Here is a 16,498-nt window from a genome sequence, read left to right on the forward strand (position 1 = left end):
AGGTAGAACTACAACATTGGTAAACACACTTCAACAATTCATCTAAAACTATGCAGATGTTACCCTTTAAATATTTAAAATATTTAAATACAATTTGAAACATTCATCTGTTACAAATGGTACTCAACGAACTGGCAAGAGAAAGGATAAGAGAAAAAAAACAAGGAAAATACCGAACAATGGCTTTTATGAATACTTCACTGCTACTTCTGGAATACTGCTGGTGCTATTACTAAACAATACTAAAGTGTTTCTGACCATAATATCCATAGCCTACTGACCGAAGAAGTTCATAGAAGCTAATCTGTTTTCTAAATAGCAAAAGCATTCCTTTCAATAAAAGGAGCGGCTGATACAGAACAAAAGACGTCCACAGGAAATGTTATCTATAAAGTTGTCTCCTAATCCAAGACAAATAGACCTGAAGGAACAGGAAAACGACCATGCACTAGTAACAGGTTTCAGAGTAACAGCCGTGTTAGTCTGTATCCGCAAAAAGAAAAGGAGTACTTGTGGCACCTTAGAGACTAACCAATTTATTTAAGCAGAAGCTTTCGTGAGCTACAGCTCACTTCATCGGATGCATACTGTGGAACGTGTAGAAGATCTTTTTATATACACACAAAGAATGAAAAAATACCTCCTTCCACCCCACCCTCCTGCTGGTAATAGCTTATCTAAGTTTCTTTTTCCTGAGCCTCTGACAACATCCCCTTGTCCGATTGGTTGTGTGCCCTTTTCAAGCTACAAGGGATGGCATTCCTCCTTCACTTAACACCATCGAACTGTGTGCGTTGAGGGGGCAGGAAGCAAAATGTAGGGGGGGGGGGGAGAACAGAAGAGAGGCAAGAGGAAGGAAAGGTTTCAGAGTAACAGCCGTGTTAGGAAGGAAAGAAACAGAGATCCAAAATCCCACAATCATTACTAAGGCATTACAGGGCACTACACTGCCTGCAGGCTGCAATAGTATCCTCCCTTTCCCTATGTCATGGAGATTCCTAGACATTACAGACAGACACACGCATACAGATCCTTTCTAGGAGCGATGGCTTTGATTTATGTCCATAATACCAGAAACAAGCGGGCTCTATCAGACACCAGGGAGTTGTCTCCCAAAATGCCCTCCATTGCATCTCCTCGCTTTCTCCACAGAAACGCAACTCCAAATAAAGGAATAACAGCAAGATTTTAATAACTATCTCAAAATATTTTAACAGACGTGACGAATTACCCCAGGCGCCGCAACACCCACCGAAACGCGTCTCTGCGCCAGACAGACCCATTCACATCAGCCCCGCACAGGAACGCCGGCCCCGGCGGCGGCGGCGGCTGCAGGGCCCCCGGCGCCCCCAGCACACGCCCAGCTCACCCAGGGTCTCCCCGCTCAGCCTCGCTGGGCAGCCAGGTGCGTGGGCCACCGGCACACCCCAGAGACAGCGGCCAACCCCTGCCCCGCAGCGCCGCCCCGCGCGCACCCCATCCTCAGAGCCACACGCAGGGACCCGGCCGCTTCCCGACACGCTGGCTCCCGGGGCCAGCGCCGCTCCGGCTTCCCAGCGCCGCCGACACGGTGTGGGTGGCCGGGGGCTGCAGGGCAGCGCCGACGCGGGCCCGGGCGGGGAGCGCAGACGGGCGGGGGCGGGAGCGGGGCAGGGACAAAACCCGGGAAGGGAGGGGACAGCAGAAGGGGCCGGGCACGGACACACGGACAGACAGGGCGGGAGGAGCTCGGACGGACGGAGCCGGGGTGAGGGAGGCAGGAGACGGGCCGGCCGGCGGGGCTCCGGGCTGAGGCGGCGGGAGCCCGGGTCCCCCAGCCCCGCTCGCTCTCTCCTTGCCAGGGTGACCCTTCGCCGGGCCCCGGCCGCGCCGCCCCCTCACCTCATATGTGTGGGGGCCGGGGGGCCCTGGTCAGATCCACGGCGAAGGCGGGGGGCGGTGGAGGAGCCGGAGCGGCCACCGCCTCCGCGATACACACCATCCCCTCCCGCTGCCTCCTCCTGAGCCACCCTCTCGGGGCGGGCGGGGGGAGGGGGGAAGCGTGTCACCCTCACAGCCACCGTACTACGGCGCAACCGACCTACTCCCCTCGGCGCTCCCCAGTTGCAACGCGCCCCGCTAGGAAGATTGACGCAAATACTGACCAATCGTAATGCGAAGATTGACCCAAGACAAAGGCAACCTGAGCGAGAGGGCAGAGCGACCAATCATAAATAAACCACGCCCCCCTCGCACTAGCAGGTTCGTGTGTACAGGACACAGGGTTGTATGACCTCCCCCCACTACCAGGGCTAGTGGGGATCCCTCTTTTTGTTTAGAGGATAAATTAGGGGACCAATCAGACGCGCTCCCAGGGGAGAGGAGGTGGGGCAACAGTGGGCGGGGTTGTGTCAATTTGCATGAACGGAATCTTAAAAGGCGGTGCTTGGGCTTTAATTCACAGACATGTCCCCGCGCTCGCGCCGCAGTGCCAGCACCTTCGAGCAGCACGCCGACAACTGGGGGCGCGTTGCATGCTAGGAGTTGTAGTCCGATCACTGCCGTAAGGCCTGCTGGGAATCGTGGTCTCCGCGGATCCTGCCGAGGTGCCGTGGATACGGCTCGCGGTGTGGCCCCGCCCCGTTCACCTCGAGTGACCAATCGCGAGTCTCTCCTGCTGACCAGTCTCGGGGTGTCCGCGGCCGCGAGGGTGAGAGGGCGGGGCTTGCGCAGCGGTCCGAGCGGGAGCGGGGGCTGCGGAGGTGAGAGCGGCGGAAGTCACTCACGGTTTGCCATGGCAACTGGGGGCTGCCTCGGGCCTGGGGTTGGGGCGTCGCTGCCCCAGGCGGGGAGCGGGATACGCACCGGCCCGGTCTGTGACACCACCTCCCCCCCTCCCCCCGCGGCGCCAGCCCTCCCCCTCCCCGCTCTTGCTCGCGTCCCTGTTTTGTTGAGACCCGGCATCGCCCCACCACGTTAAAAAATCCTGACTCGGAGCCGCCCCAATCAGGGGATGGGCTTAGCCGCCCCCCCCCTTCCCCGCAGTTCTAGACGGCCGCAAACACCGGGGGGTTTCTGGCCTTTCCTTGGGGGCTGCGAACGGTTGGAAATTTACTTAAAATACAAAACAAAAGCGGAGGCTGAGAGGCGGCTGTAATCCCCTGATTGCAGGAGCTCTAAGAAAGACCCCAGGTGTCACCAGAGCCGCAGCACTGCGGCCGAGCGGTGTCCCTTAAACCAGGAAGCGCAACGCCCCTGAAAATCCCCAGCTTTAATAATAAAGGTAACCTAACACTCTGAAATTGGTATGATTTGACAGTATTTATCATTAAATCCCTGCACTGACTAAGGGTCTTATCGTGGGAATAGTAGTGCACTTAAATAACTGTACATATGAGGAGTCCCATTGAGTTTAATGCTTTTTTTTTTTTTAACTTGCGTGAAGATACGTTTGTGATTTCACTGGGGGGCTCTGCACAAGCGCAGCAGAATTCCTGTTTGCAATGAATTGTGGAATTGGGGCAGTTGTGTATAGTCTGAAAAAATATGTGCTTATCATGAATAATTCTCCCAAACATGAGAGGGTCATTCCTTCTGACATGTAGGATCCAGTCTGTGCGAGAGAAAAAGAAATCTTTGTCCTAGGTTTCTCCCCTCCTTGTAGGGTGTCCAGACAGCAAACATGAAAAATCGGGACAGGGGGTGGGGAATAATAGGAGCCTAAATAAGAAAAAGACCCAAAAATCGGGACTGTTCATATAAAATTGGGACATCGGTCACCCTACCTCCTTTCCACTCAAGACAACACATTTCACCAAAAGAATGCAAAACCTTTCACCTGTTCAATCAAGGTAAAAGGCATTGCAGTGCATCTGTGCTATGAAAGAGGTTGTAGTTAGGTCAGTCAGTACACACTGACCTCACTTCAACCCATATTTCTAGTATAGGCAAGCTTGATGTTTTCATATCTTGCACTAGTACAGTTGTTGTGTACATTGTATTTGTCCGATTTAGAAACTGATCCTGCACCCATTGAATTCAGCAGCAAACTTACCATTAACTTCATTGGGAGTAGGGTTATTTTCTAATCCTCCTGTGTATCTTAAACTTTTGCTCTAGATGAACAAAAATGCTTGTAGTCTTTGCTACTAAATCAATTTACAAGTGCTACATATATTAAAATTTGGTTATTTTCGATTCCTCTGTATGTTATTTCAGGTCACTATGAAGGCTCTGTATTGTCAGCAGAATTCATCTGGAGAGGAAATTATATTTGTCTTCCAGGAAAGGGTGAGTTCAGATTACAGAAGAACTGTTAATCATGTGCTGAGAGAAGGGAATATGTTCCTATGTGGATCAATTATTAAGCATCTTTCATCCTTTTTGCTTTCTCACAGCTATGTTCTCATATCTGCATGTAAAACTATCCAAGTGTCAAAATGAAACTATTTATTTTAGATAGGAATCGTCAATCTGCTGCATTGGGTTAGTAGTGGCAAACTATATTAGCTGAGGCACCTGGATAGAGGGATGGTTGTAGTGTAAATAAAAATTAAAAAAGTAACTAACATACGCTGTTTTGCTTTTATATTATTTGTCTGCTTGCCCATTTAGCCCACATTCTGACAAGCTTAAAATCTATCTCTGTATATGTTTGTACGGCACCTATTACAGTGGAGTGCCGGTCCTGACTGGGGTCTTTAAACACTATTATAATTAAAGAATCATTTTAAAAAGTAAAACTTCTGTGGGAAAGGAAAGCCAGTCTCTATCAAAACAGACCACCAACTAGTGAGGATATGTTGGGGGAGCATAGAGGAATGTCAGGAGAAGTGGTGGATTAGCCACTGGGCTGATGGGGGCCCGTACCTGGGACCCCCGGAAAAAATCTGCCTCCGAGTGGTGGAAGCCTGGAGCCCCGGCGCTGCAACCTCGCTCCCCAGCAGGAGCACCAGGCAGGGCAGTGGAAACCCCCGTGCCCTGACCCTGCTCCCCAGCAGCAGCACCGGGTGGGTGCAGCAGGAGAAACCCCCAGAAACCTCCTGGATCCCAACTCTGGCAGAAGCCGCAGGGCAGCAGAGGAAGCCCCCAGCACCCCCCAACTCTGTCCCCAGCAGAAGCTGCAGGGCAATCCCCCGTCCCGACTCTGCTCTCTGGCAGAAGTGTGGGGCAGGTGGGGTGGGAGAAGCCCCAGTGCCCCGACCCTGGTCCCCTGCAGAAGCGTGGGGGAAGGCCCAGGACTGGAGGAGCTCTTGCTACCTGCCATGGCCTCAGGGTTGGGGGAGCTCTCATTGTCCTCTGTAGCTCCAGGGACAGAGCTGCTCCAGTCTTGGGGGCACAGTGGTGTTGGAGGTAGAAAGGAGCAAACACGTTGGGAGGCTGCGGGGGGGGCAAAATGGGGGAGGGTCCCTGGGTGGAACAGGGCCATGCCTGGGGAATGGGCAGAAAGGGGTGGGGCCGTGGCCGGGGCCACAGGCGGAAGGGGTGAAAGGCGACCATTGGCCTTCACCCCATGATCTTGTTGTCTCCAAATAATGAATGAGGAAGAGCGCCATGATCCGAGTCCCCACAGAGGCATACACCACCTCATCTGTTTCTCTCTCTTATGAGAGTGTTATGTTTTATAAATCTCTCTTACAAACTACATTGTTTGTATTGTGGTAGTGACTAGAGGCCCCAGTTAGGAATAAGGGCCCCATTGGGCTAGGCACACCTAACTGAAGGACAGTCCCTGCCCCAAAAGCTTACAGGCTAAGTTTAGTGTATTTTTATATGTAAATTTGCTTTCTTTGGAAACCCTTTGGCTTCAGAAAAAGTTATAATCTAACTCAGTTAAACATTAATCTTTTTTGAATGGTTTTGTGGCTTAGCAGTAGCTCTCTGCACATCAGAGAGGGAGAACCCGGTTTGGTTGTTGAGCTGGCATCTTCCTCCCCCAGATTAGCAAAAAGCCTTGCAACCTGGAGCTGTGGGATGATCTTGAGTAACTAAGCAAGAGCCAGAGAAAGTTCAGCTCAGTCTTCCTCAGAAAAAAAAAGTTGGAGGTCAGTCTAATTGATAAGCCCAGGGGAAAAGTTAAAGCAAAAAAACATTTTAAGGAAAATCTAAACACTCTCTAATGCAGGGATCGGCAACCTTTGGCATGCGGCCCGTCACGGAAATCCGCTGGCGGGCCGGGCTGGTTTGTTTACCTGCAGCATCCGCAGGTTTGGCCGATCACAGCTCCCACTGGCCATGGTTTGCTGTTCTAGACCAATGGGAGCTGCAGGAAGCACATTCCTCAGCCCACACTGCTTCCCGCGCCCCCTTTCGCCAGTGGGAGCTGTGATCGGCCAAACCTGCAGACGTTGCAGGTAAACTAACCGTTCTGGCCCACCAGCGGATTTCCGTGATGGGCTGCGTGCCAAAAGTTGCCGATCCATGCTCTAGTGAAATCCTAGGCCTAATGAAGGCAATGGCAAAACTCCTGTTGACTTCAATGGGACCAGAATTTCACTTCCAATCTGAGGTGCTAAGGAGGACATCCAGGGTGGAATGTGATGGGAGGGGATGAACCTTTTAAACAAATGAACTTTTCCTGTTGTAATATATGGTGACTATCCTTTGTGGAGCCTAAAATTGTAATCCTTACTCATGCAGCTATTTCCTTTGACTTTAGTGGGGCTACTTGCATGTGACTACTCTCATGATTAAGTGAGGCAGGACTGGGCCTAACACTTGAGTCTTAAAAAATTCTAGTCTTAAGATTCTCCCCATCTACTTCAAAATAGTTCCATTTTGCTTGCTTTTTCTTTAGCTTACATTACAAACCTGCATGCTATTCCTTTACATCTGCTAAAGTTAGCTGGCAAAACATTTTTTCCCTGTTATCTTAGTAGTGAGGTTTAGTAAGGTATTCTTATGGTCATAACACAAAAGTACACAAAATTAAAATCTGATGATTTACAGTATGTAAATCCATTATGGTCTCTAGTTTCCTATTTTCCTTTGATATGACAGACTTTTCCTGACTTTTCCGAACTATTTTATAGTCAGGATATTGGACTCATTGGATATAAATGTTCCCAAGATCTTGCGATCATCCTGTTAGCACATTCTTGTTGTATTACAGACAATAATGTCTGTAAATTTATCCTAGGACAATCTTCCTGTTGCAAGAGACAATGATGTGAAAATACAGGTTAAAGCCTGTGCTCTGAGCTGGACAGATATAAAGGTATTTGTTTAACTTTTATAAGGACATGGGGAATTTACTTTTTCTATCTGAAAACTATAAGCCAGATCCTCAGCTGATGTAATGGCACTATGCTGATTTACACCAGCTGAGGTTGTGGCCATATTATTTTAGTTCATTGTTGTGGTTGATCTGCTTCAGGTGTTTAAAAGGTACCTGTAATTTGGCCCCTAATTTTTTTGGGAAGAATCAACTTGTCGGTTCTAAATTGTATAAAGTAATAAAATCATCGCTTCTCTTCTGGGTGATGATTCTGTACGCCTCTAGGTGGTCTGACAGCTATAATGACTGTTTGTTTGTATATTGCTTTGTGTATAGGATCTAAACCAACTATGTCAGCAAAGGTTGGATCAGACTCACAAACAATAATGTAACCTGAATGTGAAAAATCTTACTAAAACCCAAATAGGAGCCTAAATTAATATACACCTCTACCACGATATAACGCAATCCGATATAACACGAATTCAGATATAACGTGGTAAAGCATCTTCCGTCCTCCCCCCTCCCAGGCTTGCGCAAACCTGGGAGGGAGCGGGGAGAAGCGGAGCGGCGGCACGCTCAGGGGAGGAGGCGGAGCGGAGGTGAGCTGGGGTGGGTGGGGGCACAGGGAGGGCTGCAGCAAGTAACCGGGGGGCTCACCTCCTCTCTGCCTCCTCCCCCAAGTGCACTGCTGTTCCGCTTCTCTCTCCGTGCCTCCCTCTCAGGCTTGCTGCGCCAAACAGCTGACTTGCGGCAAGCCTGAGAGGGAGGGAGGGAGAAGCAGAGTGGCAGCGGCATGCTCGGGGAGGAGGTGGAGCTGAGTTGGGGTAGGGGGGAGGCTACTGGTTTTTTCTCCGGGGGTGCTCCAGCCCTGGAGTCGGTGCCTGGTGGCAGCGTGTCTAGGTCTGACACGCTGCTCTGAGTGGTGTGTTAAGGGGGCCGGGCCGGGGGGTTGGATAAGGGGCAGAGGGTTGGGAGGGGGGGCGGTCAGGGAGCAGCGGGGGGTTGGATGGGTTGGGGGTTCTGAGGGGTCAGTCAAGAGCTGGGAAGTAGATGGGGGCAGGGCCAGGCTGTTTGGGGAGGCACAGCCTTCCCTACCCAGCCCTCCATAGCAAGTTCGATATAACGTGGTTTCACCTTTAACGCAGTAAGATTTTTTTTTGGCTCCTGAGGACCGCGTTATATCGGGATAGAGGTGTAATTTGTTTTTTGTTGATATACATGTTCTGCTGTTCAGTACGTTGGCTATATATATTTTAACTAATTTAAATGGGAACAAACTTTTATATAGTGTGTGTTTTTTTGTTTTTTTTTTAAACGAGGAATGAAGGATTTTTATTTTAATAATGTTTGGATCAAAGACCAGATTTTCATCTTTAAGAAACGGAGTGCTTTACTCTCTTTATGGCCCCTAATTTATGAGCATAGGCAATAATTAAGAGTCTTGGCAGGAAAGGTCTAACCATTAATGTGATTTAGCTTTTATCAGAAATGAAGATGAAGAAAGAATTTCTACCTGTTGGGAGGGAAATTGCTGGAGTGGTGTTGGAGGGTGAGTCTACTAATCTACAATATGATCATCTTTGGGGGAGAAAAAGTAAATGGCCACTCATTTAAGACCACTAAAAATTGTCTGAATTGTACAGCCTTAGTGACCGGAGCGAATATTCACTTTGGCTATATGTTTTTGACAAACTATTAATGGTATAATATAGTAAAAATTAAAAATACTTAGACTGAAACGTAAAACCTGCAAATCAGTTCAAGGGTAAACTTTACAGTAGAATTTATGAATATCTTTGCGATGTTGTAACTGACATTTGTAAAAGTGTTTGTTGCAATGACTAAGGCTTGGTCTAAACATACGTTTTAATCTGCAGAGCTGTGTTGGTCAGGGATGTGGAAAACCCACACTGCGACTGACCTAGCTATGCTGATAAAATCCCTAGTGCCAGATGCAGCTATGTTTGCTGAAGAGGGCTTCTATTGACATTGCTAATGTCATTTTGAGAAGTGATGTTCCTACACCAACGGGAGTTTTTCTCTCTGTGTAGGCTGTCTATATTAGGGAACTACTCAGCATAGCTATGCTGGCATAGGCTTCGTAGCATAGACATATCCTAAGGCCTGGTCAACATAGCTATGTCACTCAGGCATGTGAAGAAAAACACCCCTGTCTGACATAGCTATGTCGACTTAACCTCTGCTGTAGAAGCAGCTAAGTTGATGGGCAAATACTTCCATCAACCTAGCTACTGTCATTTGGGGAGGAGTGTTCCTGCAGTGACAGTAAAACCCCTTCTGTTAGTGTAGGGTGCATTTACACTACGGGGTTATGCCAGCATAGCTATGGTGATGTTGATATAGTCACTATAATGTTGATATAGTCTAACCCTAAGACAAAATAATTTTCAGGAATTCAAGATATTTCACTCATGTGTCCACCTTTGATGCATTGTTTAACAACTTGGTACTACAAACACTTATTCTTGTGCTTACGCATGTTTTGTGGGCTTGGAGCGTAAGTTAAATAATGTTTACATTCTGAAAATGAAGCCACCTATAATTTTGCCTAACAGATAAAATAGTCTGAACATGTTTGTTTTTGTAAGCTACTGCTAGTCTGTAGTATTCTCTCAAATACAGTTTTCAATTCTAAATATTTATATTCATGCTTTTTCCCCCCTCTCCTTCATGTTGTATTTCATAAGTTGGAAGCAAAGTGTCCTTCTTTCAGCCAGATGATGAAGTAGTAGGTAAGTTAAAGTTTGTGCTTTATCAGTTAACTTTTGTTTCTTGAAATAATTCTTAAAGTGTTAAGGTTTATAATCAATGCTATCGCTACAAATAGACACGTTGGTTGTGGGTTTTGTGTGTTTTTTATTTTTCATATAAGTTGCAAGATAATTGAAACAGTTTTATTTTCACTATAATAAAACTTTCCTGAGCTGAGTCCTATTTGAAGACTTTCTGCTCTGGAAATTGTCTGAATGAGACACAGAGGGACTGATCCTCAGCTGATCTAAACTGTCATAGTGCCATTGACTTCAGTGGAGCTATGAAAACTTACAGCATCTGAGAATCTGCCCAACAGAGGTGCATTTTCAATCCATCAATTTGAATAAATACACTGACAATTTGTGCTGGTGGTACAGATTACATACTATGCCATACATGTGTATTTTTTTTAGTCTATTTGCGTGGACATACAAGGTGGTATAATTCATTATTTTATATCCCTATTGCTGTTTTTTAAAAGTTGCTTAAAAAAAAAAAAATCATACAGAAATTTTTAGTGACCTGATCTTTGCTCTTTGTCCTAGTTCACTGAGGCTTGTTCACTTTGACATTCTAAATAATTTGAACACACGTGTAACTTTAAGCACATGAGTAATCTCATTGACTTCAATGGAATTACTGATTTGCTTAAAATTACGTGCATGCTTGGGTGCTTTACTAACTCCAGGGCCTTTTAAAAATAACAGATGGATTCAAGATGTTTTAGTTCTGCAGCTTTCATTTTTTAATTCACACATTTTGTCAGTTTCATGTCTCATTTTTTAAAAATAATTTTAATGAAAATAGACTTTTTGTTTAAAAATTTTTTTAAAGTGGATGGGAGCCCTGCTCTGTGACTTGTTATGGGCTTCCCACTAGGGAAAGTTACCCAAGTGCTAATCATTGTTTCCCCCCAAAATAATATTAACAAATTTAAAAAGAAAAAAAAATCTCCAGGTCAAAAGTCCTAAATCACTTGAAGTTTTTCCAGGATTTCCTGAATTTTCCTTTTTCATTATTAGTTTCAAATGTAGTGAAATAAAATTAATGTTCACATTTTCCATATTTGCTACTTTAATAATAAACAATTCTTATGCTTTCAGAAATGATGTAGTAATGTACAGTTTCTAAAAAAAAATTTAGATCTGCCTAATCAACTAAAACATTATTTATAGCCCAGTGTCTTGCAGATGTTTTGGCCCTGATCCTGTAAAATGTATGCACATAAGAAAAGCCATACTGGGTCAGACCAAAGGTCCATCTATCCCACTATCCTCTCTTCCGACAGTGGCCAATGCCAGGAGCCCCAGAGTGAATGAACAGAACAGGTAATCATCAAGTGATACATCTTCTGTCGCTCATTCCCAGCTTCAGGCAAACAGAGGCTAGGGACACCATCCATGCCCATCCTGGCTAATAGCCATTGATGGACCTATCCTCCATGAATTTATTTAGTTCTTTTTTGAATTGGGTTAATTCTGAGTGGCTGGGTAGTCCCATTGACTTCAGTGGAACTACACAGGTGATTAATATATCACCAAATTGGGGCCATACGTGTTCAGTACTTTTTAAAATTGTGTATTTTATTGACCTTGTGATCTAGTTCATGAAACATAACTGGTCCCAATCACTGGAGGAAAACAAAGCTGAAAAGTACTGTAAAGAGAGATCTGTAAGGGTCAAATGAAGCTCTGAAAAGTTTTTGAAGTGGTGTGGATAATAAAGACTTGACGCTGATGTATATCTGGAGTAACTCAGTTGACAACAATGGAGTTACACTGGTGTGAAACTGGCATATAAAATAGCAGAATCAGGCCTATTTTTACCTGTATCTGGAAAAAGAGAAGCAGTTTGTATAATATTTTTCAAAATTGCTATTTGTTGATTACCACTTACCTCCACAGAACCAGAATTACACTCAAGGGAAAAATACACTTGAAAGTATCTTTAGTTTTATTTTCAAATACTGAAGTCTTTTGACTTTCCCTTTCAAAACAACTCTTTCAATTTATTCATCACATACTGAAGATGCTACAACAATCTGAAGTCCACTTAAGAAACTTTTCCCTACACAAATAGAACTTTGACAAATAAATTTCCAAATTGCTGCTGCTATGTTCCTATCCATACTTAATAGGTAGGGGATTTAAAGGATGGTGGATTTTGCGTAACAGTTTACTTGCCTATGGTGTTAGTTTATGAATAAAATTGAACAGATTTTTAAAAACTATAGAATAGTTATCGTAGTGTCATTACTAGAATTATCCAAAGCTGCTTAGATCTTCGTGTGTAGTAGTGCCAGTGTGTGCTTCTCCCTGAGGTTAACAAATGAAATAGATTGAGTCTGATACTGTAGCCCTTATTTATAAATCAGTCCTTAATCATGCAGTAAATACCACTGAGTTCATTGGTACTATTCCCAGGAGTAAAGGTTGCAAGAATGAGTTCATGGTCTGTATATGACCATAAGCATACCAATTATTGAATTATTTTAATCTTAAAATCTAAGAGTTTATACTTGCAGGAGGACTCTCTCCTTTTTTCTTTTTAATTTGATTGAATTTTTCATATGAAAATAAGAGTGATGACAGTGACTAGATTAAGTAGGTAAAATCATATAAATCGGAATATATTACACAGAGAAAGAGAATATTCTGCTAAGATATCTATCTTTTTAGAGCAGTAGTTAAATGTAAGACCAAGAATGCTAGATTGGCCTTTTATTAAATAAATGGGACTTGTGAAGGGGGGAATTTTGGCAGCTACTAAACCTGAGCAATATTTAATTAGAGAAGTGTCTCGATAATGAGTTTCAGTCATGTACAAGCACCATAGCTGAAGGCATGTGTGAAAACAGCTTCCTGTTTAAAAACTTGATGTTAATACCTACCAATCAATAGAAACTTGTACTAAATTGATGATGTTGCCCCATGTCCACGGTGCTTTCAACATCTGACCCTATCTGGGCCCTCCTGCGGTGTGAGATCTCTCTTCTTCCTGTAATGTCTAATGCACTCAGGTAGAGTCAAAAGAGGAGTGCTCATCAGACACCACAGAAGCAGATAAACAGTGTGAGATGAGTTCATTCGTGAGCAGACGAGGAGCTAAAGTACCATCAGCAGAATACCACTTTATCATCCAGAAAAGAAAATGCTGGAGTACCACTTTGAACATGTGGCACCATTGAATCATTTGTCTTTACCTAAAGCGTTGTAATAATCCAGACTGATGCTTTCAACTGCATTATATAGAAATGAGAAAAGAGGAACTGTGATGTAGATAAAGCTGCACTAATGATTCATCTGGGAACACTCAACTTATTTCATTTGTAATATACACTTGCATTGAATTTAAGTTTTGTTTTGTTTTTGCTGAAAATTTTCAGGAATCTTGCCCCTGGATTCGGAAGAGTCTGGTCTCTGTGAAGTTGCTGTAATTCATGAGCATTATTTGGGTAAGTAGATCATGACACTTAATATTTAAGAGGATTATAGATGTAAAACCCAAAGTAGTCTCTTATAGACAGCCAGTGAGTTGGAACCATTGCTCTGTTTATGTATAATAGCAGCACTCAGATGTCCCATTATCTACTCCGCCTTTCATAGAAACCTTGACTACAGTGTACTCAGACTCTTTGAACAACAGCAGCAATGACATTATGTTCTGACTCAAGTACACAAGCTGACTCATCTCTTATTTCACCTAACTTTCCTCATTGCTTCACTTTTCTTTTCCTACTGATTTACCCTACCTACCCCACAGATAAACATTTTGAAAAACAACTTCCACTCTTGCTTATTACCTTCTCTCCTAGCCTTGACCTCTGATCCTGAATCATCATTGCTTTAGGATGAAAGGAACACCTGGAATGTATGCTAACAGACTAGAGTGGGATTCCAAAGGAAAACATGGTATTGTAGATTACACCAACATTTCCTTCTTTGGGTTCTGTTTGCCTGGAGGCAGCATTGTCTAGTGGATAGTGACTGGACTGGAAGTCAAAACACTTGGATTCCATTTCTGGCTCTGCCACAACCTGTTGGTTAGTGAAATGACTTGCTCAAGGTATCTATCTTGAAGAAATTGTATCCTAACAATTTTTCTATTCTTCTGTCTCCATCCATGGAGAAACAAACATTAGCCGCTCTGCGGGGTAGGGGTTCTTTAAAGGATAATGTAAACTTGTTTATACTGACACCAAACCCCCTACTCCACTTTAACTGTGTAAATTATTCTGAGGAAAATATTGTTTCCCTGATCCCTATGTACTGGATGTAACCAAGTAGAGTGTTATCTAGGTTAGATCACTTTAAGGTTAAATCCCCTCCTGGTTATGATTCCTTATGTCTGTAAAACAGTCACAGGTTTATGAATATTTAAAATAAAGGTTTATTACTCTAACACTTAAAACCACAGTGTAATGGGCTGTGCTCACCACTCTGGTGCTTCCTGCTGGCTGTCATGGGTATTAGCTCTGTTCGCCAGTGCACCCACCTGTGATGGTGCCTCACCACCATCACTCCTACTCTAGGACCCACGTCTCTCCATGGACCACTACATCATCTTCAGCAACAGTCACATACTGTTCAGCAACTGCCCTTAGTGGGTATTGCAGCAAGTTGTCTGGCCACTTCCTTGTGGCCCCAGCATCCTCTTTACCCTTGCTTCAAGGCCTCAGTCTGCAAACCTCAGCAGCCAGCCAGAAGCTGTCTCCCACTTCCCCGATCCCTGCTGGCAGCAATGCTTTGTCCAGGGCGCTAGCAGTTCTCTCAGACCTACAGAGACACAGTCCTTCCATCCTCCCTGGGCCCCTAGCAGAGAACTGCCCTCCTCTGCTCTGCAGCTCCCTTTTTATATGGGTCTGCTTGGCCCTGATTGGCTGCTCCCTTCAGCCCTTCTCTGATTGGCTGCCTCCTGCACAGCCTCTCTAGGGCTCTATTAACCCCTTAGAGCCTAGTGTGGGGCAGGCGCCCCATCACACACAGGCTAAGCAAAATTAGGACTTATATAAAAGTGACAAGTATATGCTGGTGAACTATACATACTTACTACAGAAGGAGACCCTTTTAAGATTTCCTGTGTTTTCCTGTATAGTTTACTATGTGCAGTGTCACGAACTGACTCACACAGTGTCTCAGATAATCCTAGAGTTCTCCTCCAGTGCATCAACAGAGATATTTGGACAACCCAATAATCACTTTTTCCTCAAGTAGTATTGTGGGGAGAGGGGAAGCTGTGCCATCTGAGTCTCGAATCTTTTGTTCCTCATATTTAAAAAGCAGTCCAGGTTCTACCTACACGCTGTCTTTCCACTGCCTCAGGGAGATGAAACTCACTTGCTTGGCATCACATTAGCTGTCCTCCAGTCATTTGGTACAGAAGCTGATTTAAATGATAGGTTACAAACTACAGTCAGTAGTCTGCAATTTCACATTTGAGTTCCTTCAGAACTCTTGGGTGAATACCATCTGGTCCTGGTCACTGACTACTGTTTATCAATTTTTTCCAAAACCTCCTCTAATGACATCTCAGTCTGGGACAGTTCCTCAGATTTGTCACCTAAAAAGAATGGCTCAGGTTTGAAAATCTCCCACACATCCTTAGCCGTGAAGACTGATTAAAAGAATTAATTTAGTTTCTCTACAATGGCCTTATCGTCCTTGAGTGCTCCTTTAGGATCTCGATCATATAGTGGCCCCACTGGTTGTTTAGCAGGCTTCCTGCTTCTGATGTACTTTTTTTTTTTTTTTTTTAAATTGCTATTACTTTGAGTCTTTGGCTAGCTGTTCTTCAAAATCTTTTTTAGGCTTCCTAATTATATTTTTATACTTCATTTGCCAGAGTTTATGCTCCTTTCTATTTTTCCTCACTAGGATTTAACTTCCACTTTTTAAAGGATGCCTTTTTGTCTCTCACTGCTTCTCTCCTCCATTACATAAAGGTAATTGTGCAGTGCTGTTGCACATATTGTTGTTATGTTGGCCAGTTGGATTCTTCCACAGAGTGGAGACAGCCATTTGCTGCTTTGCAGCAATCCTTCCCTGAGTTCAAATTAAAATACAAAATTAAAAAAATAGGAAAAATCGTAAGAGGTTCTCTGTACTACCTTTCACACTGAGGAGCCAGAAACAGAAAAATGTAACCAGTACATTCCCACTCGTGTTTGTGGTTCTATTTCAACACAGGCTGGAACTTATTTTTTTCTGAACTCATTTTATAATATATGGGTATCAAATGCATTTGCAGCCTTATATTTTACAGTGTAATGTTATAACCTGCAACAAGACAATGAAGAGCTAGAGGGCAGGATAGCAACGCTTGGGGATTCTACTTTCTACCACTGTTCTGCACCAAAATGTCACAAGTGTAATGGACTTTTGCGTTCCTGCCAGGTGCTGGGGAACCTGGTAGAGTAACAGAATTGAATCACTTTATAAACTAGGAATTCCAGGTCTAGTGATATTTATTTCTAACGCAGGTAATTTTAAAAGTTCAGTTGAGAATTTGACATTGAGATAGGAAGGT

At 44.5% G+C, this 16,498-nt stretch overlaps 2 protein-coding genes across 15 annotated transcripts in view; one reads left to right on the forward strand and one right to left on the reverse strand.

Annotated features, from left to right (window-relative positions):
* ITSN1 (intersectin 1) overlaps positions 1 to 2,118 on the reverse strand; it is a 222,769-nt gene extending 220,651 nt beyond the window's left edge. For 5 of the 8 annotated variants that reach the window (XM_073361581.1, XM_073361573.1, XM_073361520.1 and 2 more), the window contains exon 1: positions 1,882 to 2,118. In XM_073361581.1, the coding sequence (XP_073217682.1) occupies positions 1,882 to 1,886 (5 nt within the window). In that variant the 5' untranslated portion in view covers positions 1,887 to 2,118. Of the gene's footprint in view, positions 1 to 1,231; positions 1,603 to 1,881 lie in introns of those variants that run through there. The other 3 variants (XM_073361553.1, XM_073361533.1, XM_073361564.1) reach the window with 2 other exon arrangements.
* Positions 1,730 to 16,498, forward strand: part of CRYZL1 (crystallin zeta like 1) — a 32,175-nt gene continuing 17,406 nt past the window's right edge. The window contains exons 1-8 of one of the 7 annotated variants that reach the window (XM_073361611.1): positions 1,730 to 2,241; positions 2,444 to 2,689; positions 3,151 to 3,262; positions 4,198 to 4,269; positions 7,118 to 7,195; positions 8,675 to 8,747; positions 9,907 to 9,951; positions 13,359 to 13,427. In XM_073361611.1, coding sequence (XP_073217712.1) covers positions 4,204 to 4,269; positions 7,118 to 7,195; positions 8,675 to 8,747; positions 9,907 to 9,951; positions 13,359 to 13,427 — 331 coding nt within the window. In that variant the 5' untranslated portion in view covers positions 1,730 to 2,241; positions 2,444 to 2,689; positions 3,151 to 3,262; positions 4,198 to 4,203. The other 6 variants (XM_073361628.1, XM_073361636.1, XM_073361619.1 and 3 more) reach the window with 6 other exon arrangements.

This window comes from Lepidochelys kempii, chromosome 1 (genome assembly GCF_965140265.1).
Source record: "Lepidochelys kempii isolate rLepKem1 chromosome 1, rLepKem1.hap2, whole genome shotgun sequence".
Taxonomy (NCBI): domain Eukaryota; kingdom Metazoa; phylum Chordata; order Testudines; family Cheloniidae; genus Lepidochelys; species Lepidochelys kempii.